The sequence below is a fragment of the Scyliorhinus torazame genome, chromosome 15, assembly GCF_047496885.1.
Source record: "Scyliorhinus torazame isolate Kashiwa2021f chromosome 15, sScyTor2.1, whole genome shotgun sequence".
In the NCBI taxonomy this organism is placed as follows: domain Eukaryota; kingdom Metazoa; phylum Chordata; class Chondrichthyes; order Carcharhiniformes; family Scyliorhinidae; genus Scyliorhinus; species Scyliorhinus torazame.
Window position 1 is genome coordinate 54321331 of NC_092721.1, and position 23765 is coordinate 54345095.

At 51.2% G+C, this 23765-nt stretch overlaps 1 protein-coding gene across 1 annotated transcript in view; it reads right to left on the reverse strand.

Moving 5' to 3' along the window:
• LOC140391301 (UDP-glucose:glycoprotein glucosyltransferase 1-like) overlaps positions 1–23765 on the reverse strand; it is a 183335-nt gene that overhangs the window by 49665 nt on the left and 109905 nt on the right. The window contains exon 6 of the mRNA XM_072475895.1: positions 16412–16594. Coding sequence (XP_072331996.1) covers positions 16412–16594 — 183 coding nt within the window. The remainder of the gene's footprint in view (positions 1–16411; positions 16595–23765) is intronic.

The window sequence follows — 23765 nt, forward strand, 5'->3', positions numbered from 1 at the left end:
CCATGGTCCTATACGACTATGACTCGGACGAACGTTTCGTGTTGCACATTGGCGGCCCCCACATTGAATCCGACACAGATGCGGATTCATTTTTCGGATTTGAGGATCTTCAATCCAGCAGATATGACGTCCCAACTTATCAGTACCGGATGATGCTGCGGCCTGACATTAACAGACAGGGAGCGGTGCAAGCACACGGAGAGCGCCCTGCTGCCACACAGAGCGTGGTCCACGTCCCGCTCAACGTTCCCGACTCTATGAAAGAAGACATGCAAGACTCCAGAGCGCAGTCCTCGCATGAACCAGAAGTGACTCCAGTGTCACAAGCCTCCACAGCAAGCTCGTGGACAGACTCCACAATTGCAGAAACGCAAGACTCCAGAGCGCAGTCCTTGCATGAACAAGAAGTGACTCCAGAGTCACAAGCCTCCACAGGGAGCTCTTGGACAGCCTCCACGATAGAAGCAACGCAAGACTCCAGAGCGCAGTCCTTGCACGAACAAGAAGTGACTCCAGTGTCACAAGCCTCCACAGAGAGCTCGTGGACAGCCTCCACGATAGAAGCAACGCAAGACTCCAATGTGCGGTCCTTGCAGGAACAAGACCATGAGGGTCTAGCAACCTCTCCTGACCAACCAGCGGCAGACGATGCAAGTCTGCCTGCTCACGTGAACAGCAAGAAGGCTGTAACAGCCTACCATGCTCCACTACACAGCAGCATGACCATGACGGTCTCTCATGCTACAATGAAGGGCACAGCGCTGAAGACTGTTCAAGCCCAACTGAAGACAAGCCAAAGGAATCGCCTCTTCCAAGCCCGATGAAAAAAGGTTTATGCTCTGACCTTCAGGATCATTTTAGCCGAACAGAGATTAATAATGCTGCACGGTCACAGAAGGATGCTGAGGATTTGCTAAAGAAATTAATTGAATGTTTAACTTGCAAGGAGCAGACTGAGAATTGCCAGTATTTTAGTACGGATCGAAAAAATGGACAAGACATTGATCCTCAGGTAATGGAAATAACACAACCTGAATCATATCTACAGCAGGGACAAATGTCTCCCTTCAACACAACGCCGCAAAGTCCCAACTTCGGAGACCAGCAGTTAGTCAGTAATGACTCTTCAAACCTTGAGGGGAACATTAATTGCATTGAACCTATACACACTCCACTGATAAATGAGCAGAACATTGGAGCAAGAATCCTGAGGACACCGACATCGAGTAGCCAGATAACGAATTTAAAACCCGCAGCAGTTTCAAGTGAACCAAGTGTGCTTTCCACTAATGGTGAAGATGCAGATAAGGTCGACCCGATTATCCATTGTACCACACTAACCCCAGTGATTAAGCAGTTATGTATGGGGAGTATAATGTGGGCAATTGAGAACAGTAAAAGAGAGACTGTGACCATGCCAGTCCCAGCAAAATCAGACCCAGAGACCATGAAGGCATGTACATTAGGCAAAGATACATATGAGGTACCTGAGAAGAAAAGTGAAACGGAATGTTCTTTGGAAAATAGTACAATGTCGATAGAAACATTGGATCCTATATTCGAGACCATACATATGGGAGAATTTGGGGGTAATAAACAAGGTTCTGCAATGTCTGGGGGAAGATTTAAAATTCCAAAGAAGAAAAGCCCAAATGAAGGACAACGGCAAGACAATGACAGTCCACCGACATGGTGTGCACCACCAGATGAAAACTCTGACAATTTACCCAACCCTAGTGAACAGCAAGCTGCTAATGAGGATCTATCCACGGGATGTGAGACGAATGACGACAGCATCCCGCTTCCCATGCAAAACCATACCGTGGGCAGCACGGTAGCCTTGTGGATAGCACAATTGCTTCACAGCTCCAGGGTCCCAGGTTCGATTCCGGCTTGGGTCACTGTCTGTGCGGAGTCTGCACATCCTCCCAGTGTGTGCGTGGGTTTCCTCCGGGTGCTCCGGTTTCCTCCCACAGTCCAAAGATGTGCGGGTTAGGTAGATTGGCCATTATAAATTACCCTTAGTGTCCAAAATTGCCCTTAGTGTTGGTGGGGCTACTGGGTTATGGGGATAGGGTGGCGGTGTTGACCTTGGATAGGGTGCTCTTTCCAAGAGCCGGTGCAGACTCGATGGGCCGAATGGCCTCCTTCTGCACTGTAAATTCTATGAAAAGGTGCAAGGTGACAGACCTAGTGCGTACCGAGGCACTCGACAATCACGGTGGGACCACTGACGACTGCGGTGGCGGCGCACCGCTTCCACCCTCGATGGCTCGAGCCTCCCCACTGGTTGGTGCATTCCTGCATGTTCCGACTCCAGAAGTGCAGCTTCAGGGAATCTTGGCTGCCTCCAGTGAGCCTGGACGGGGAGCATCGACGGAAGGCAGACCGGACTCCAGATGGGGAGCAGCCAAGCGCCGACTCTGATTCGCGCACGCCAGACCTTGCTCCGGACGGGCGGTGTCGCGGCCTCGATGATGGCACGCTCAGGGTGACGGCGGATGCCACGGCGACAGGGAATGGATCGCGTGGCAGTCCCACTGGGTCGGCAGTGGCGACCAGCACCGGCGGTCCAAGACGGACACACCAATTCGCGCCATCGCCAGACGTTGATGCGAGCAACAATTCTCTCTCCAAGGCGACATGCTTCGACGTTTCTCTGCGGAGTCGCCCTTCCGGCACAGCAGGTGGCCGGAACCAGCGTGCACGGTCTCGGCCAACTTCCACATCTGGCACAGTCATCGCCTTGCATGATATTAGTGATGGTGCTACTTCGATGGCAACGACCCATCGGCTACAAGATGCCGTCCACCACAAACATAAAAAGAAAAAAGACTCCACCTTGTTCCTGGCATGCAGGGCGGATGGATTGGTGCGTAGGCGCAATCAGCGAGCTTTGCGCCTACTTCCACGCTCGCAACTGAACCGTACGCACACGCCGGATCCTCCACTGGTTCCCAAGGATGACTTCGTGGAGATGCCACGGATCGTGCCCCTTCCATCGCCACCAGAACCAAACCACAGCCAAGGCAACAGTAACAAAGATGTTGAATGTTATATTTGCACGAATGAAAAACCAAGCACTGCACGAAGTACAACAAATGGAAAAGTAGAGACTTCGGCAACAGCATCACCTCCAACAGTCCAAGGTGAACCAGTGTGAACCCAAATCTCCACAGCTGAACCGGCTCGAGGACCAGCCTATTCTTGAGGCGGTCACCCATTAGACTGGACTTATAACGCTGTTCATACGTTCAAAAAGTCAAACACTTCTGTATTATAGCCTGTTGTTGTATATCGTTCCAGATATCGTCTGACCGGACCACTGTTCAAGTTGTTTTTTTTCTCGCATTCATGTTTTGTTATGGTACAACCTTGTTAGTGTGACGCACCCGACATCGCCCCATGTAAATAGTTACGTCATATACACACGCTGTACACAGCACACGCACACACTCTTAGATGCACTCACGACATGAATATATTTATAACCACGTAGGCACATATCTTTGTAAAAAGGGGGGATGTCATGATATTCAAACACACACATCATGATAGACACACCAACAGACAAATCAGAACACACAACACCACAACCAATCACAGAAAGATATAAAAGCACAAACACGACACCTGGTGGTCAGTATTTGCTGGAGAGGAGTACCAGGACAGACCTGCTACACGACACACTCAGGGAGACAGCACGTGCAGAGTATCCAGAACGAACTATTATAAGAGTTAAAATAAAATAGAGTTGTACCACATACAACTGTGTTGGCTCATCTGTGCACCAGAGCACCCAACACCACATAAACAACAGTCCCTCCAGCTCTGCCCCTTCCCCCTGTGGGTTCACAGGGAAGACCGCGCTCTTACTCAGGTTAAGCTTGTAGCCTGAGAATGCTCTGAGCTCCTTCAGGAGTTTTATTATCCTTTCCATGCTGGTCTGTGGGTTTGAGATGTAGAGGAGCATGTCATCCGCATAGAGATGGGCCTGTAGGACCTGCAATCTGTTGAGTCTTTGTCCTTTTTGGGTATTATACAGAATTACAGAATACTACAGTGCAGAAGAGGCCATTTGGCCCATCGGGTTTGAACCGACGCATGAAAGACCCTGACCTTCTCACCTAACCCCACTTTCCAGCACTGGACGTTATGGTGTGCCAAGTACTCATCCAGATACTTTTAAAAAAAATATATTTCATTCAAGTTTTTTGGCCAAACATAACAATACGTAGTGTTTCTTTTACACAACAATGAAGCAATATAAATAACCGTGGCCAGTTTTAAACAAATAAATAAGTAATATATAAACAAAAACAAAACTAAATGGCAACTGCCTTGTCCAAAATAAATACTCTCCAAAAATACAATCCAACAATCCAATATACAATTACATATACCAAATACCTATACATATACAATAACATCCCTGAGAGTCCGTCCGATTCCTCCCCCCTGCCCTTCCCCCCCACCTCCCCCCTGGGTTGCTGCTGTTGTCTACTTCTTTTCCATTCCCTCTATCTTTCTGTGAGGTAGTCGACGAACGGTTGCCACCACCTGGTGAACCCCTGAGCCGAACCCCTTAACACAAACTTAATCCGTTCTAACTTTATAAACCCTGCCATATCGTTTATCCAGGTCTCCACACCCGGGGGTTTGGCTTCCTTCCACATTAACAATATCCTGCGCCGGGCTACAAGGGACGCAAAGGCCAACACGTCAGCTTCTCTCGCCTCCTGCACTCCCGGCTCTTCTGGAACCCCAAATATAGCCAACCCCCAGCTTGGTTCGACCCGGACCCCCACCACCTTCGAAAGCACCTTTGCCACCCCCACCCAGAACCCCTGTAGTGCCAGGCATGACCAGAACATGTGGGTGTGATTCGCTGGGCCTCTCGAGCATCTCGCACACCAATCCTCTACCCCCCAAAATTTACTAAGCCGTGCTCCAGTCATATGCGCCCTGTGTAGCACCTTAAATTGTATCAGGCTTAGCCTGGCACACGAGGACGATGAGTTTACCCTACGTAGGGCATCAGCCCACAGCCCCTCCTCAATCTCCTCCCCCAGTTCTTCGTCCCATTTCCCTTTCAGCTCATCTACCATGATCTCCCCCTCGTCCCTCATCTCCCTGTATATGTCCGCCACCTTACCGTCCCCCACCCATGTCTCTGAGATCACTCTATCCTGCACTTCCTGCGTCGGGAGCTGCGGGAATTCCCTCACCTGTTGCCTCGCAAAAGCCCTCACTTGCATATACCGAAATGCATTCCCTTGGGGCAACCCATATTTCTCCGTCAGCGCTCCCAGACTCGCAAACGTCCCATCTACAAATAGATCTCTTAGTTGTACTACCCCAACTCTTTGCCATGCTCCAAATCCCCCATCCATTCTCCCCGGAACGAACCTATGATTGTTTCTTATCGGGGACCGCACCAAAGCTCCCGTCCCTCCCCTATGCCGTCTCCACTGCCCCCAAATTTTCAATGTAGCCACCACCACCGGGCTTGTGGTGTATTTCTTTGGTGAGAACGGCAATGGCGCCGTCACCATTGCTTGCAGGCTAGTCCCCCTGCAGGACGCCCTCTCCAATCTCTTCCACGCCGCTCCCTCCCCTTCTCCCATCCACTTACACACCATTGAAACATTGGCGGCCCAGTAGTACTCACTTAGGCTCGGTAGTGCCAGTCCCCCCCTGTCCCTACTACGCTGCAAGAATCCCCGCCTCACTCTCGGGGTCTTCCCAGCCCACACAAAACTCATAATGCTCTTCTCAATTCTTTTGAAAAAAGCCTTCGTGATCACCACCGGGAGGCACTGGAACACAAAAAGGAATCTCGGGAGGACCACCATTTTAACCGCCTGCACCCTACCTGCCAATGACAGGGACACCATGTCCCATCTCTTGAAATCCTCCTCTATCTGTTCCACCAACCGTGTTAAATTAAGCCTATGTAATGTACCCCAATTCTTGGCTATCTGGATCCCCAGGTACCGGAAGTCCCTTGTTACCTTCCTCAACGGTAAATCCTCTATCTCTCTGCTCTGCTCCCCCGGACGCACCACAAATAACTCACTTTTCCCCATGTTCAGTTTATACCCTAAAAAATCCCCACATTCCCCAAGTATCCGCATTATCTCTGGCATCCCCTCCGTCGGGTCCGCCACATGTAGCAACAAATCATCCGCATACAGAGATACCCGGTGTTCTTCTCCCCCCCTAAGTACTCCCCTCCACTTCCTGGAACCCCTTAGTGCCAGGGGTTCAATTGCCAGTGCAAACAATAACGGGGACAGAGGACATCCCTGCCTCGTCCCTCTATGGAGCTGGAAATAGTCAGACCCCCGTCCATTCGTGACTTCCTGGGCTCCCTGAGCACCTAACACCCCCAAAAAACTAGCTCATCCTTGTCTCAGTCATGTGTGCCCTGTGCAGCACCTTAAACTGTATGAGGCAGAGCCTCGCGCACGAAGAGGAAGAGTTCACCCTCCCTAGGGCATCTGCCCACGTCCCCTCCTCGATCTCCTCCCCCAACTCCTCCTCCCACTTACCTTTCAGCACCTCCATCGAAGCCTCCACCTCCTCCTGCATCACCTGGTATGTTGCCGAGATCTTCCCCTCTCCAACCCACGCCCCTGAGAGCACTGTGCGTGGGGGCAGCAGTGGGAATTCCACCACTTGCTGCCTGGCAAACGCCCTTACCTGTAGATACCTAAAGGCGTTTCCCGGGGGGAGCCCGCACTCCTCCTCCAGCTCACCCAGGCTCGCGAGCTTCCCATCCACAAACAGGTCCCCCAACCTTCTTATCCCTGCCCTGTGCCACCCCGAAAATCCTCCATCTATTCCTCCTGGGACAAACCGGTGGTTCCAGCGTATCGGGGTCCACACCGAGGCCGCCACTTCCCCCCTGTGCCGCCTCCATTGCCCCCAAATTTTGAGGGCAGCCTCCACCACCGGGCTCGTGGTATACCTCATTGGAGGGAGCGGCAGCGGCACCGTTGCCAGCGCCTGCAGACTCGTACCCTCACAAGACGCCGTCTCCAGCCTCTTCCATGCAGCCCCCTCCCCCTCCATCATCCACTTGCGCACCATCGCCGCATTGGAGCCCAGTAGTACCCACAGAGGTTGGGCAGCGCCAGCCGCCCCCCCTTCCCTACTCCTCTCCAGGAACTTTAGACTTCCAGTGTAACCTGCAAAGTCTGACCTTCCAATTCGGCGGCCCTATACCCCCCCTTACTGTCTGTGGCCTCACGACCCTTAAGGACGACCCGCCTTCCCTGTTTGCGAACCTCACCCCGGATCGCAAACCCGTCGCCACGGGTAGACGGTACAGTGCCCAGGATCGGATCTTTATTAGGTCAGAGGTCCAAAGGTTACTGAGGGAAGGGGTCATTGAAGCCAGCAACCGTCCCTGGAGAGCTCAAGTAGTGGTGGTGAAGACCGGGGAGAAGCATAGGATGGTCATCGACTACAGTCAGACCATCAACAGGTTTACGCAGCTGGACGCGTACCCTCTCCCCCGCATATCCGACCTCGCAAACAGGATCGCGTTTTATAAGGTCTTCTCCACGGTGGACCTCAAGTCCGCCTACCACCAGCTACCACTCCGTACTAGTGACCGCAAATACACTGCCTTCGAGGCAGACGGGCGGCTCTATCACTTCTTAAGGGTTCCCTTCGGTGTCACTAACGGGGTCTCGGTCTTCCAGCACGAGATGGACTGAATGGTTGACCGGTACGGTTTACGGGCAACATTCCCGTATCTCGATAATGTCACCATCTGCGGCCACGACCAGCAGGACCACGACACCAACCTCCGAAAATGTCTCCAGACCGCTAAAATCCTTAACCTAACATACAATAAGGATAAATGCGTGTTTAGCACCGACCGTCTAGCCATTCTCGGCTATGTAGTGCAAAGTGGAGTTATAGGCCCCGACCCTGAATGCATGCGCACCCTGGAGTTCCCCCTCCCCCACTGCCCCAAGGCCTTGAAGTGCTGCCTAGGGTTTTTCAGTTACTACGCCCAGTGGGCCCCCAACTACGCAGACAAAGCCCGTCCCCTGATCCAATCCACAACTTTCCCCGTCGATAGAGGCCCACCAGGCCTACACACGCATCAAAGCAAAAAACGACAAGATCTTGCGGTGGAAGATCAAACTCTCCACCGACAACTACGAGATCTTGTATCGTCCCGGGAAGCTAAACGAGCCTCCTGACGCCCTGTCCCGCGGCACATGTGCTACCGCACAGTGGACCGCCTCCGAGCACTCCACGAGGACCTCTGCCACCCGGGGGTCACTCGCTTTTTCCATTTTGTTAAAACCCGCAACCTGCCCTACTCCATCGAGGAGGTCAGGACAGCCACCAGGGACTGCCAAATCTGCGCGGAGTGCAAATCGCACTTATACCGACCAGAGAGGGCGCACCTGATTACGGCTTCCCGTCCCTTTGAACGCCTCAGCATGGACTTCAAAGGCCCCCTCCCCTCCACCGACCGCAACACGTACTTCCTGAACGTGATTGAAGAGTACCCCTGGTTCCCATTCGCCATCCCCTGCCCCGATATGACCACAACCACCGTCATCAAGGCCCTACATAGCATTTTTGCACTCTTCGGTTTCCCCGCGTTCATACACAGTGATAGGGGTCCTCCTTTATGAGCGACGAACTGCGTCAATTCCTGCTCAGCAAGGGCATCGCCTCGAGCAGGACAACCAGTTACAACCCCCGGGGAAACGGACAGGTAGAGAGGGAGAATGGAATGGTCTGGAAGACCGTTCTATTGGCCCTACGGTCCAGGAACCTCCCAGTCTCCCGCTGGCAGGAAGTCCTCCCGGAGGCCCTCCACGCCATCCGGTCACTTCTTTGTACGACCACCTCACGAATGTCTCCTGATCTTCCCCAGGAAGTCCTCCTCTGGGACCTCGCTCCCGACGTGGCTAGCAGCACCCATCCTGCTCCGAAAACACGTGCGGGCACACATATGGATTGGACCAGGAGTGGAGCGGTCAAAAAAGCGTTTTTGGAGCAGCGAAAAGTGCGAGGGAGAAAAACAAGATGGCGGTGGGCGTAGATCAAGCGGCATGGGTGCAGGAGCAGCAGGAGTTTCTCAGGCGCTGCTTTGAGGAGCTGAAGAAAGAGGTGCTGGCGCCAATGCTGACGGCGATCGAGGGGTTAGGGGAGACCCAGAAGGCCCAAGGGGCGGGGATCCAGGAGGTGTGGGAAAAAACCGCGGAGAATGAGGATGAGATCTTGGGCCTGGCGGTGAAGGTGGAGGCACACGAGGCGCTGCACAAGAGGTGGGTGGAAAAATTCGAGGACCTGGAGAACAGGTCGAGGAGGAAGAATCTTCGGATTCTGGGTCTCCCTGAAGGAGTGGAGGGGGCCCATGCTGGAACACATGCGAGCACGACGCTCAATTCGCTGATGGGAGCTGGGGCCTTTCCGAATCCCCTGGAGCTACACACAAACCCCGTTATGTTCCTGTAGACCTGCCTAAAGAAGGCCTTCTTGGAACAGGAACAAAAACCTTGGGAGCAAAACTGCTTAACCACTTCCTTACCTTGCAGGTCAGCTGTTCGGGAGAGAGAGGGAGCCAGGACCTTGGAAACAGCGTGGGAGTTTCAAAAAGCGCGGGAGCTGCGAGGCAGAGGGGACAGTTTAAAAGGGCGCGCCGTGGGTGAGGTAAGTACTGCTTAACCACTTCCTTACCTTGCAGGTCAGCTGTTCGGGAGAGAGAGGGAGCCAGGACCTTGGAAACAGCGCGGGAGTTTCAAAAAGCGCGGGAGCTGCGAGGCAGAGGGGACAGTTTAAAAGGGCGCGCCGTGGGTGAGGTAAGTACTGATTAACCACTTCCTTACCTTGCAGGTCAGCTGTTCGGGAGAGAGATCAGTTTTGGGAGCAGGCCTATTGGCTGACTGTAAATCAGGAAGGATACAAAGGGTGTGGCTGAAGTGCCTTTAGAAACAGAGTGCTGAAGGCAAACAGAGTGTATCTGAGTTTGGGTAAGGCTGAGTTCGGGTAAGAGGGGAGTGACAAAAAAAAAAAATCAAATTAATTAAGTAAATTAATTAACTAGTTAAGGGAATTTGGTGCTCACCTGAAGGAGGTGCAGAGAAGCAGACCTGTGAGGGAGTCTCTGCAGCAATTGCATCACAGCCAGCAGGTAAGTGATTGGTTTGTAACTGGTAAGTGATTTCTCTCTCTTTGACTTTCTCTTAGCTGTGTAGTGTAGTTCAAATTTAACTTCAGGTTTAAGTAATGGCAGGAGAGCTCAGACCCGTGTCATGCTCCTCTTGTGAGATGTGGCAAGTCAGGGACCCTTCTGGTGTCCCTGACTCCTTCATCTGCAAGAAGTGTGTCCAACTGCAGCTCCTGTTAGACCGCTTGACGGCTCTGGAGCTGCGGATGGACTCACTTTGGAGCATCCGCGATGCTGAGGAAGTTGTGGATAGCACATTCAGTGAGTTGGTCACACCGCAGATTAAAATTACTGAGGCAGATAGGGAAAGGGTGACCAACAGACAGAGGAAGAGTAGGAAGGCAGTGCAGGGATCCCCTGCGGTCATCTCCCTCCAAAACAGATTTACCGTTTTGGAAACTGTTGGGGGAGATGGCTCACCAGGGGAAGGTGGCAGCAGCCAGGTTCATGGCACCGTGGCTGGCTCTGCTGCACAGAAGGGCGGGAAAAAGAGTGGCAGAGCTATAGTGATAGGGGATTCAATTGTAAGGGGAATAGACAGGCGTTTCTGCGGACGCAAACGAGAATCCAGGTTGGTATGTTGCCTCCCTGGTGCAAGGGTCAAGGATGTCTCGGAGCGGCTGCAGGGCATTCTGGAGGGGGAGGGTGAACAGCCAGCTGTCGTGGTGCATATAGGCACCAACGACATAGGTAAAAAACGGGATGAGGTCCTACAAGCTGAATTTAGGGAGTTAGGAGTTAAACTAAAAAGTAGGACCTCAAAGGTAGTAATCTCAGGATTGCTACCAGTGCCACGTGATAGTCAGAGTAGGAATGACAGGATAGCTAGGATGAATACGTGGCTTGAGAGATGGTGCAAGAGGGAGGGTTTCAAATTCCTGGGACATTGGGACCGATTCTGGGGGAGGTGGGACCTGTACAAATCGGACGGTCTGCATCTGGGTGGGACCGGAACCAATGTTCTCGGGGGGGTGTTTGCTAGTGCAGTTGGGGAGGGTTTAAACTAATGTGCCAGGGGGATGGGAACCGATGTAGGAAGTCAGTGGGGACAGAAACAAAAGGCAGGAAGGGAGAGTGTGTAAAGCATGACCAGAGAAAGCAGGGCAGAGAGCAAGGAAGGTCTACATTAAACTGCATTTATTTCAATGCAAGGGGCCTGACGGGCAAAGCGGATGAACTCAGGGCATGGACGGGCACATGGGACTGGGATATTATGGCTATGACTGAAACATGGCTAAGGGAGGGGCAGGACTGGCAGCTCAATGTTCCGGGGTACAGATGCTATAGAAAGGATAGAACAGGAGGTAAGAGAGGAGGGGGAGTGGCGTTTTTGATTAGGGAGAACATCACGGCAGTACTTAGAGGGGATATATCCGAGGGTTCGCCCACTGAGTCTATATGGGTGGAACTGAAAAATAAGAAGGGAGAGATCACCTTGGTAGGACTGTACTACAGGCCCCCAAATAGTCAGCGGGAAATTGAGGAGCAAATATGTAAGGAGATTACAGATAGCTGCAAGAATAATAGGGTGGTAGTAGTAGGGGACTTTAACTTTCCCAACATTGACTGGGACAGCCATAGCATTAGGGGCTTGGATGGAGGGAAATTTGTTGAGTGTATTCAGGAGGAATTTCTCATTCAGTATGTGGATGGACCGACTAGAGAGGGGGCAAAACTTGACCTCGTCTTGGGAAATAAGGAAGGGCAAGTGACAGAAGTGCTAGTGAGGGATCACTTTGGGACAAGTGACCATAATTCCATTAGTTTTAAGATAGCTATGGAGAATGATAGGTCTGGCCCAAGAGTTAAAATTCTTAATTGGGGCAAGGCCAATTTTGATGGTATCAGACAGGAACTTGCAGAGGTAGATTGGGGGAGACTATTGGCAGACAAAGGGACGGCTGGTAAATGGGAGGCTTTTAAAAATGTGTTAACCAGGGTGCAGGGTAAGCACATTCCCTTTAGAGTGAAGGGCAAGGCTGGTAGAAGTAGGGAACCCTGGATGACTCGAGATATTGAGACTCTGGTCAAAAAGAAGAAGGAGGCATATGACGTACATAAGCAACTGGGATCAAGTAGATCCCTTGAAGAGTATAGAGATTGTCGAAATAGAGTTAAGAGGGAAATCAGGAGGGCAAAAAGGGGACATGAAATTGCTTTGGCAAATAATGCAAGGGAGAATCCAAAGAGATTCTACAGATACATAAAGGGGAAAAGAGTAACTAGGGACAGAGTAGGGCCTCTTAAGGATCAACAAGGGCATCTATGTGCAGAGCCACAAGAGTTGGGCGAGATCCTGAATGAATATTTCTCATCGGTATTCACGGTGGAGAAAGGCATGGATGTTAGGAAACTAAGGGAAATAAATAGTGATGTCTTGAGAAGTGTGCATATTACAGACGAGGAGGTGCTGGAAGTCTTAAAGCGCATCAAGGTAGATAAATCCCCGGGACCTGATGAAATGTATCCCAGGATGTTGTGGGAGGCTAGGGAGGAAATTGCGGGTCCCCTAACCGAGATATTTGAATCATCGGCAGCCACAGGTGAGGTGCCTGAAGATTGGAGAGTGGCGAATGTTGTGCCCTTGTTTAAGAAGGGCAGCAGGGAAAAGCCTGGGAACTACAGACCGGTGAGCCTAACGTCTGTAGTAGGTAAGTTGCTAGAAGGTATTCTGAGAGACAGGATCTACAAGCATTTAGAGAGGCAAGGACTGATTCGGGGCAGTCAGCATGGCTTTGTGCGTGGAAAATCATGTCTCACAAATTTGATTGAGTTTTTTGAGGGAGTGACCAAGAAGGTAGACGAGGGCAGTGCAGTAGACGTTGTCTACATGGACTTTAGCAAAGCCTTTGACAAGGTACCGCATGGTAGGTTGTTGCAGAAGGTTAAAGCTCACGGGATCCAGGGTGAGGTTGCCAATTGGATTCAAAATTGGCTGGACGACAGATTAGGTGGTTGTAGAGGGTTGTTTTTCAAACTGGAGGCCTGTGACCAGTGGTGTGCCTCAGGGATCGGTGCTGGGTCCACTGTTATTTGTGATTTATATTAATGATTTGGATGAGAATTTAGGAGGCATGGTTAGTAAGTTTGCAGATGACACCAAGATTGGTGGCACAGTGGATAGTGAAGAAGGTTATCTAGGATTGCAACGGGATCTTGATCAATTAGGCCAGTGGGCCGACGAATGGCAGATGGAGTTTAATTTAGATAAATGTGAGGTGATGCATTTTGGCAGATCGAATCAGGCCAGGACCTACTCAGTTAATGGTATGGCGTTGGGGAGAGTTATAGAACAAAGAGATCTAGGAGTACAGGTTCATAGCTCCTTGAAGGTGGAGTCGCAGGTGGACAGGGTGGTGAAGAAGGCATTCGGCATGCTTGGTTTCATTGGTCAGAACATTGAATATAGGAGTTTGGACGTCTTGTTGAAGTTGTACAAGACATTGGTACGGCCACACTTGGAATACTGTGTGCAGTTCTGGTCACCCTATTATAGAAAGGATATTATTAAACTAGAAAGAGTGCAGAAAAGATTTACTAGGATGTTGCCGGGACTTGATGGTTTGAGTTATAAGGAGAGGCTGGATAGACTGGGACTTTTTTCCCTGGAGCGTAGGAGGCTTAGGGGTGATCTTATAGAGGTCTATAAAATAATGAGGGGCATAGATAAGGTAGATAGTCAACATCTTTTCCCAAAGGTAGGGGAGTCTAAAACTAGAGGGCATAGGTTTAAGGTGAGAGGGGAGAGATTCAGAAGGGCCCAGAGGGGCAATTTCTTCACTCAGAGGGTAGTGAGTGTCTGGAATGGGCTGCCAGAGGTAGTAGTAGAGGCGGGTACAATTGTGTCTTTCAAAAAGCATTTAGATGGTTACATGGGTAAGATGGGTATAGAGGGTTATGGGCCAAGTGCGGGCAACTGGGACTAGCTTAATGGTAAAAACTGGGCGGCATGGACTGGTTGGGCCGAAGGGCCTGTTTCCATGCTGTAAACTTCTATGATTCTATGATTCTAGCACCGTCATCTTGACTGACTGCACCCTACCCATCAGGGACAACGGCAACGCGTCCCACCTCTTAAACTCTTCCTCCATTTGCTCCACCAGCCTCGTGAAATTAAGTCTATGCAGGGCCCCCCAGCTCCTGGCCACCTGGACCCCCAAATACCTGAAGCACCTCTCCGCCTTTTTTAGTGGGAGCTCGCCAATCCTCCTCTCCTGGTCCCCTGGGTGAACCACGAACAACTCACTCTTCCCCATGTTGAGCTTGTACCCTGAGAAATCCCCGAACTCCCTGAGGATCCTCATTACCTCCGGCATTCCCCCCACCGGGTCCGCCACATATAGCAGCAAGTCGTCCTCATAGAGCGACACCCTATGCTCCTCCCACCCCGCACCAGCCCACTCCAGTTCTTCGACTCCCTCAGTGCCATAGCCAGGAGTTCAATCGCCAGCACAAAGAGCAGGGGGGGACAAGGGACACTCCTGCCTCCTTCCTCGATGCAACCGAAAGTACTCAGACCTCCTCTTGTCCCCCTCAAAATGTAACACAACAACAACAAACCCTGACCATCCCCATGTCCGACCCTCAGTTTGTGTCCAGCTTCTCGGCCTGAACAAAGGCCCACGCCTCCTCCGGGGACTCAAAGTAATGGTGCCGGTCCTTGTAGGTGACCCACAGACCCGCCGGCTGCAGCATGCCAAACTTCATCCCCTTGACTGAGCCAAAAACCTTGGTCAGATCAATGAAGGTCATGTAGATGTTGCTCCTGGCATTTCTCTTGAAGTTATCGAGCAGTAAAAATCAAGTACATTGTTCCACAATTTGGTTGGATGACTTTCGAAAAGGATTTTTTTAGAGACTGGGAGAAGGCAGCTTGTGAGGATTCGAGCGATCATCTTCCTAGCAATGGAGAATAGGGAGATTCCTCGGTCGTTTCCATAGTATGCCATAGTTTTTTTTTTTTTTCAGTATGCTTTGTCTCCTTTCCTGAAGATGGTGGCGATGATGACATTTCTGAGGTCGGCAGGGATTTATTCTCTTCTCCCAGATTCTTAGGAACAGCTGATGGAGATGACCGGTGATCCCTTCTCCTCCAAATTTGAAAATCTTCGCTGGAATCCCGTCCATTCCTGCAGCTTTTCCATTCTTCATGTGTTTAATGGAGGCTTCGACTTGGTTGGAGTCCACGATCCTCTTTGATGAGGAGCTGGAGGATTGTCTCAAACACATCCTCATCTATGATTGTATCAGAGTGTGGAATTCTTTGAAGTATTCTCTCCATTGAGAAGTTTTCTCTGCCTCTCCGAAGCATACTGTGCTCTGCCCCGGTTCGAGGCCTAGGGTGTTGGGTCCATATATTGTCTTGGTAGCACTGAAGTCTGTGTCCTCTAGTGAAGATTGCTGCTAAAATACCTATTTAATTCATCTGCCATCTCTTTATTTTCCATTATTAATTGTTCACACTCACTTTCTATAAGGCCAACACTCATGTTGTTAACTCCTTTCTTTTTTAAGTATCTGTAGAAACTCTAAAAAGGTTCAGAAATGTGCAGGTTAGGTGGGTTGGCCATGATTAATATGCGGGGTTACGGGGATAGGGTGGGGGAGTGGGCTGAGGTGGGATGCTTTTTCAGAGGGTCGATGCAGATTCAATGGCCAAATGGCCTCCCTCTGCACTGTAGGGATTCTATGATTCTAAATATCCGTCTTTATATTTCTTGCTAGTTTTGTCTTGAACTCTAAATTGTTCCACCTTGGTAATTCCCTACCACAAGGGCTGTGGATACTCAGTCACTGAGTTTATTCAAGCTTGAAAAGGGGTGTTTAAATTTAGCTGTTAAATTAGCTGTACGATCAGGATGCTCTTTTTGCCAGCGTGTTTGGACCCTGCCCCTCCAGCTGGCTGCATGATACACACCAGCACTTTTAAATTGCACAGACTGTTACATCAGGCGAGAAAAGCAATCTGTGAAGCCAGTGAGTTTCACACAGCTTTTCTTACCTGATCCAATACTGTGCAATTTTGTACCCAATGTTATTTAATGGAGCAGGCTTGAACGGCCGTACCTTCTACACCTGCAACTATTGCCATGTTCAAATATATTCCAGCCAAAACTCGCATCTTCTGATATTCTTGTTACCCAGGCAGTTTATGTTCACTGGACAATCAAGAAATGTTTTCACTATTCAAAAAAACACACTTACTTGGTCAGCATCAACAAAGATGATTTTGTTAACAGCTAATGGGAAGAGGACGTCTAGAAAAAGGATCTTGTAGCCCCAAATAATCCTCTGTTTCTCTGTTTGCTGATGGAGCCACCGAGGCCACTTGTACTGTACTAACTCATACTGGAAGCCATATTCATTTGCCATTTCTGGAATGAACTCCTAGGTGAGGGAATCAAAGTTGTTAAGCAAGTCTTTCCTTCTATAAAACAGTATCCAGAACACAAAAAGGATGTAACATAAGAATAACAAGAAACAACTTTAGTTTGTGAGTAGCTACTCCAATCAGTGTAATTTTTACCTTTAGCGTAAGGTTTACATAAAAAATGTTGTTAACTAAACCAAACACAATGAAATACTGTTACCATAGATGTCAGCATTTGAAGCCTCCAAATATCATTCCAAAATTGGGAGGTTGACTGAGACTCCGAGTATAAAATGTGAAAATGTGAGAAAAAACACTGGCACTTCATATTAAATTAATATTGATTAAATTACTTGTACAAAATGCTTTAAAAAAAAAAGTTTTTATTGGAATTTGTGCACTTAATCGCAAAGCTTCCTACCCCCTCTTCCTATCTGCTCCCCCCCCCCCCCCCCCCCCCCCCGCTAGTTGGTTGCAAACAAGTCTGCAAAGACGTTTGTGAACTTCTTCCATGTGTCGTGGAATCTCTCCTCAGACCCCCTTATCGAGATTTTTATTTTTTCTAGTTTCAGGAACTCGGCCAAGTCTGAGAACCACTCCAAGGCACTGGTTAGCGCTGCCGACTTCTCGTCTAGTAATCTCCGCCTGGCGATCAGGGAGGCATAGGCCAGTGCGTCCTCTCCCCTTCCTGCCCAGACCTCTGGATGCTCGGACACCCTGAAGACCATCCACAGATGGGCACAGCTCCATCTTGACCCCCACAACCCTAGTCATGGCCTCAAAAAAGGCCATCTAGAACTCCCTGAGTCTGGGGCATGACCAGAACATGTGGGTGTGGTTGGCCCTGACACTGCTCGCACTTATCCTCCACCTCTGGGAAGAACCCACTCATGCGTGTCTTAGTGAGATGCGCTCTGGGAACCACGTTGAGCAGCATCAGGCTTAGCCTGGTGCAAGAGGAGGTGGAGTTCATCCTGTGCAGCGCCTTGATCCAGAGTCCTCCCCCTAACTCCATGCCCAGCTCCTCCTCCAACTTCAGTCTGGTCTCGTCCAGTGGAGTCCTGATCTTTTCCATGATTGCCTGTAGATGTCGCCACATCTGTCATTCCCTAACCAGTCCAGCCCTATCAATGTTTCCAGAAATGTGTCTGGGTTTTGGGGAATGTTTTTGTTCCCTTGAGGAGAAAGCCGCGCATCTGCAGGTCCTGAGCTCCTTAGTGTGGCCACTGCCACCCTGCTTCTGGAGTGTGTGTCTGCGTGTATGGTTGGGGGGGTGGGGAGTGGTGCGGTGGCCAGCGCTCAGAGAGATGTCCCCATGTACAAGGCCTCTTTCATTCGGACCCAATCCACCTCGAGCTCCCTTTGCCACCCCCTCATCCTCTCCATGTTTGCCGCCCAGTTACAGAAAAGGAGTTTCGATAGAACCAGGTCTCTCACATGTGGCCCTCGCTGTAAGATGGTCTTTGTGTATCCTAAGGACATTTCCCCCCAAGACAAAGGCCGTGATTAACTTGTCGACCCTAGTGAAGAATGATTTGGGGATGAAGAACGGGAGTGATCTGAATACGAAGGGGAGCCTAGGCAGCACGTTCATTTTGACCACCTGTACCCTTCCGGCAAGTGAAAGAGGGAGTGAGTCCCATCTTTGCAGGTCCCTCTTCCCTTCCTCCACCAGGCTGGAGAATTCCATACGTGGAGCCTCATTCAGGTGTGGGTCATGCTACTTTACTCGGCAGTTTTTCGAGCTTTGCTCCTCCCTCTCTGGGGTTTATTGGGAAGATTTCGCTCTTTCCCAGGTTGAATTAGTGACATGAGAAGGAACCAAACTCCCTAAGGAGTCCTGTTATCTTTCCCATGCTGGTCAAGGGGCTGAACACGTAGAAGAGCAGATCATCCGCAGAGAGCAAGACTCTGTGCTCTCTGTCCCCTCTCCGAATGCCCGTCTACCACTTTGTCGATCTAAGGGCAATGGCAAGTGGTTCGATTGCCAGTACAAACAGGAATGAGGATAGCGCGCACCCGGCTTCGTTCCCCTGTGCAGCTGGAAGTATTCTGAGATGGTGGTGTTCTTCCGTACACTCGCCGTACAGGAGCTTCTCCTATGCTGTGAATACTATTCCAAACCCAAACTGTTCAAGCACCTCCATGCGGTACCTCCATTCTAACTGATCAAAGGCTTTCTCAGCGTCCAGGGTGACGATCGCCTCTGGTGTCCTCTCCCGGATGCGGTCATTATTACATTCAGCAGGCAGTGTTGTTCATTGTTAGTTGTCTACCCTTGACAAACCCGGTCTGATCTTCCACGATCACCTCTGGCAGGCAGCTCTCCAGGCGAGAGAGATGGGTCTGCATCATCCACATTCTGTCTTTGTCCTTTTTGGGGATCAGTGTGATAGAGGCCTGGGCAGTGTGGGCAGCAGGGCTCCCTTCGACAGTGAATCATTGAAAATCGCCCGCAAGTGCTGCTGAAAATGTTTTGTAAAAGTTTACCGGGAACCCATCCATTTCCGGAGCGTTCCCTGACTACATGGAATTAATACATTTCATGATTTTAAGACCATAAGACATAGAAGCAGAATTAGGCCATTCGACCCATCGAGTCTGCTCCGCCATTCAATCATGGCTGATATTTTTCTCATCCCCATTCTCCTGCCTTCTTCCCATAACCCCTGACACGCCCAGATCCCCACTCTAGCAGTGCTTCCAGCCCTTGTTTCCTGTCCCCCCCACCAAAGGTATATCCAGTCTGTCGAGGAACCGAGTCCTCTGCCGGAGATTCGGAGGGTATAGCCTCCGGTAAAAGTTTGTAAAGGCTTTGTTAATCTCGTTTGGGTCTGCTACCATCCTGCCATTTCAGTCCCTGACTTGCACTATTGTTTTGCAAGAGCTTCTTTTCTTAGCTGGTGTGCTGGAGACAAGGCCAGCACCCTGTGCAGCTGGTGGTATTTGTCTATACGCTCGCTGTGGGAGCGTTGTACAGGGGTATCACCCAGGAGGTGAACCCTGTTCCAGGCCAGAACTGCTCCAGTACCTCTATGAGGTGCTTTTGACTCTGTTGAAGGCCTTTTTCTGCGTCCAGGGAGATGATTACCTTGGGTGTTCTCTCCCCAGATGGGGTCATGACCACGTTCTGAGGCGCCTAGTGTTCAAAGTTAGCTGTCTACCGCAACCACTTCTGTCCTCCAGTCCTCCAGCAGTTCTCCAGCCTTTCGGTTAGGATCCTGTCATAATATGCACCAGTATATCATGGTGCAGACACACACACACACTGATGGACATGCAGTGGGACCAATCAGCATACACAACACCGCAGCCAATCACCAGTGAGAGCACACGCACTATAAAAACAGGCGAGTTCCCGCTCATTCTAGTAGCAGCCAGCTCGGAGCACAGAGCTCACAGCCTGCAACACAGACATTCACCATGTGCTGAGTGCATCACCTGGTTAGGACTAGGCAAGAGTCAACAGTTAAAGCTGGTATTGCATTTACCCACAGTTCAAGTATGTTAATATAGTTAACCTTATAATTAAATAGAGTTGCACCACTTCCAGTGTTGGTGACCTGATTGTGATCCAGAACACCCAACACATCATGGTACAAGGAGTGGTTGCATACTAGCACGTCTGAGACCCACCTGCAACTAATCAGCATTCCGGCATCCTGAAGTATGGAGAACATCAACCCGCCGCCGCCGCTCCGCATCACCGGCACCTCAGCGTACAGTGACAACCAGCAACGACACCCAGGCAAGATGTTCAAGATCCGGGTTCCGCAGCAGCTCCAGTGCCACGATCTCCGCGAAAACTGGCGGGCATTCCGGCAAAAGATTGAAATCTTCCTGCTGGCAGCCGAACTAGAAGATCTGGCCGATCCTGAAAAAACAGAGCTTCTCCTCACGATCGCCGGTGCCAGAGCAGAAGAAATCTTTTAAAAATTCAAGTTCTCCAAGGGGCAAAACAGGAGTGACTTCCAGGCAGTCCTGGACAAATTCGGCAAATACTGTGAGGAAAACACACTCCAACCAGCAAGAAAAGGTAAGAGAAGCACCAGTACTCACCTCGAAGCCGAAATCCCGGAGCAGAGAATGATTTTGGTCGGCGGCCACCTTTCTAAAGGGACTGCACTTGCGCAGTTGCGTGACGCCGCGCATGCGCAATCACGAAAACGGCCATCAGTAAAGGAACCGCGATCTGCGCATGTGCAAACGCCTCCTACGTGCTATGTCACGCGCGTCATGACATCAGAGGCCCCGGACCACGCCCATTTAAAGGGGAAACGTCCCAAATCAAAGAAAAAATCTTTTAACGCTGTAAAACAACCTACCTACACCTGGAATGACAGCACAATGCCTCAAATTGAACCAGGAAATGAAATAAACCTCTGAAGAACCCTGCAACAAACAATTACCTACCCCCAAACCGAGTCCGATTCCGACTTCCCACAGACCAGTGACACCGAGGACACCTTTTCGAGTCGCTGTTATAACAAAGGACAGGCTGTCCCCGAATCAAAACCACCAGCCGCTGTCGGTGCACAGCATTGATACAGACGACGAGTGGTGTGCCACCCTGACGGTCAACCGATCCCAGATACGATTCCGCCTGGACACTGGTGCTTGCGCTAATCTCAGCCTTTCAGACTCTTGGGGTTAAACCAACCATTCGTCCGTCGACCTGCCAACTAGTGGACTACAATGGCAACGTCATTCCTGCGACCGGTTCATGCCAACTCGAAGTGACGCACAACTCTCGGAAAGCCATCCTTCCTTTCGAGATCGTGGGCTCCTCGAAGGATTCTCTGCTAGGTGCACAGGCGTGCAAACTCCTAAACCTCGTTCAACGAGTACACTCTCTCTCTCCAGAGGACACGTCTGCCTTCCAGGATGCGGACTTCAGGGCGCAACTCAATGCCATCATCGACCAGCACCCCGACGTTTTCGAAGGCATGGGCACGCTTCCATACACTTACAAATTACTGTTCAAACAAGCCTGTGGTTCATGCACCTCGCAGAGTCCCAGCACCCCTCAAGGACCGCCTGAAGCAGCAGCTGCAGGACCTCCAGGACCAAGGAGTGCTCTCCAGAGTGACGGAACCAACCGACTGGATCAGTTCCATGGTGTGCGTAAAGAAGCCCTCCGGCGAGCTCCGGATCTGCATTGACCCAAAGGATCTGAATCGCAACATAATGGGGGAGCATTGCCCTATCCCCAAGGGCGAGGAGATCACGTGCGAGATGGCTCGGGCCAACATCTTCACCAAACTTGACGCCTCGAAAGGATTCTGGCAAATTCAACTCGACAGGTCCAGCAGAAAGCTGTGTACCTTTAATACCCCGTTTGGCAGATACTGCTGCAACAGGATGCCGTTTGGGATTATATCAGCATCAGAAGTATTCCACCGGATCATGGAGCAAATGATGGAGGGCATTGAGGGTGTGCGCGTCTATGTTGACGACATCATCATTTGGTCCAGCACCCCGCAGGAGCATATCAGTCGCCTCCAGCACGCTTTCAAACGAATACGGGACCAAGGCCTTCGCCTCAACAGAGCCAAATGTTCCTTCGGCCAGACAGAACTCAAGTTCCTCGGGGACCACATCTCCCGGTTGGGTGTGCGGACGGATGCGGACAAGGTGGCAGCCATCACGGCCATGCAGAAGCCAGCGGATAAGAAGGCGGTTCTCCGATTTTTGGGCACGGTCAACTTCCTGGGGAAGTTCATCCCCAACTTCGCCTCCCATGCCACAGCTCTCCGGAACCTGGTCAGGAAGACAACAGACTTCCAATGGCTTCCCGCCCACGAGCGCGAATGGGAGGAGCTTAAGACCAAGCTTACCACGGCCCTGGTAATGGCATTTTTTGCTCCCACGAAGGAAACAAAAATTTCAACGGATGCCAGCCAATCCGGCATTGGGGCGGTGCTCCTGCAACGCGATGAGGCCTCATCATGGGCCCCCGTTGCATATGCGTCACGTGCCATGACACCCATGGAACAGCGCTACGCGCAGATCGAAAAGGAGTGCCTGGGCCTGTTGACTGGGGTCGACAAATTTCATGATCATGTGTACGGCCTCCCCCAATTCACTGTCGAGACCGACCATCGCCCGCTGGTCAACATTATACAAAAAGACCTGAATGATATGACCCCTCGCCTCCAGCGCATTCTGCCTAAACTCCGGCGGTACGATTTCCAGCTCCTATACACCCCAGGTAAGGACCTGATCATAGCCGACGCTCTGTCCAGGGCAGTCAACACCCCGTGTGACCCAGAGGGGTTTGTCTGCCAGGTTGACGCCCATGTGGCCTTCACGGCCTCCAATCACGGCCACGGATGAACGCCTTATCCACATTCGCCGCGAGATTGTGGCTGACCCCCTACTACAGCGTGTCATGCGCCACATGACGGACGGGTGGCTCAAGGGCCAATGCCCGCAGTTCTACAATATCAGAGACGATCTGGCAGTAGTCGATGGTGTCCTCCTGAAGCTGGACCGCATCGTGATCCCGCACGACATGCGCCAGCTCGTTTTGGAACAGCTACACGAGGGCCATCTTGGCGTGGAGAAGTGCCGACGGAGGGCCCGAGAGGCTGTGTACTGGCCCGGCATCAATGAGAACATCGCCAACACAATGCTCAACTTCCCCACCTGTCAGCAGGCCCAGCCGGCCCAACCACATGAGACCCTACAGCCCCATGAGTTGGTCAAGCCCCCTTGGTCTAAGGTAGGCGTTGACCTGTTCCATGTGCTCGGCAGAGACTATGTTCTGATTCTAGACTATTTTTCGAACTACCCGGAGGTCGTACGCCTGCACGACATCACATCATCGGCGGTCATCCGTGCCTGCAAGGAGACTGTGATATCGGACAATGGCCCCTGCTTTGCGAGCCAGGAATGGTCCAACTTTGCCAGCAGATGCAACTTTGCACATGTGACATCCAGTCCCCTGCACCCCCAATCCAATGGCAAAGCGGAAAAGGGCGTCCACATCGTCAAACGGCTCCTCTGCAAGGCTGCCGATGCAGGATCCGACTTCTACCTCGCCTTGCTGGCCTATCGTTCGGCCCCATTCTCCACGGGCCTGTCGCCAGCCCTGCTGCTCATGGGTCGCACCCTCAGGACCACGGTGCCGTCCATTCACGTCCCAGACCTCGACCACGTTCCGGTCCTTCAGCGGGTGCAACAGTC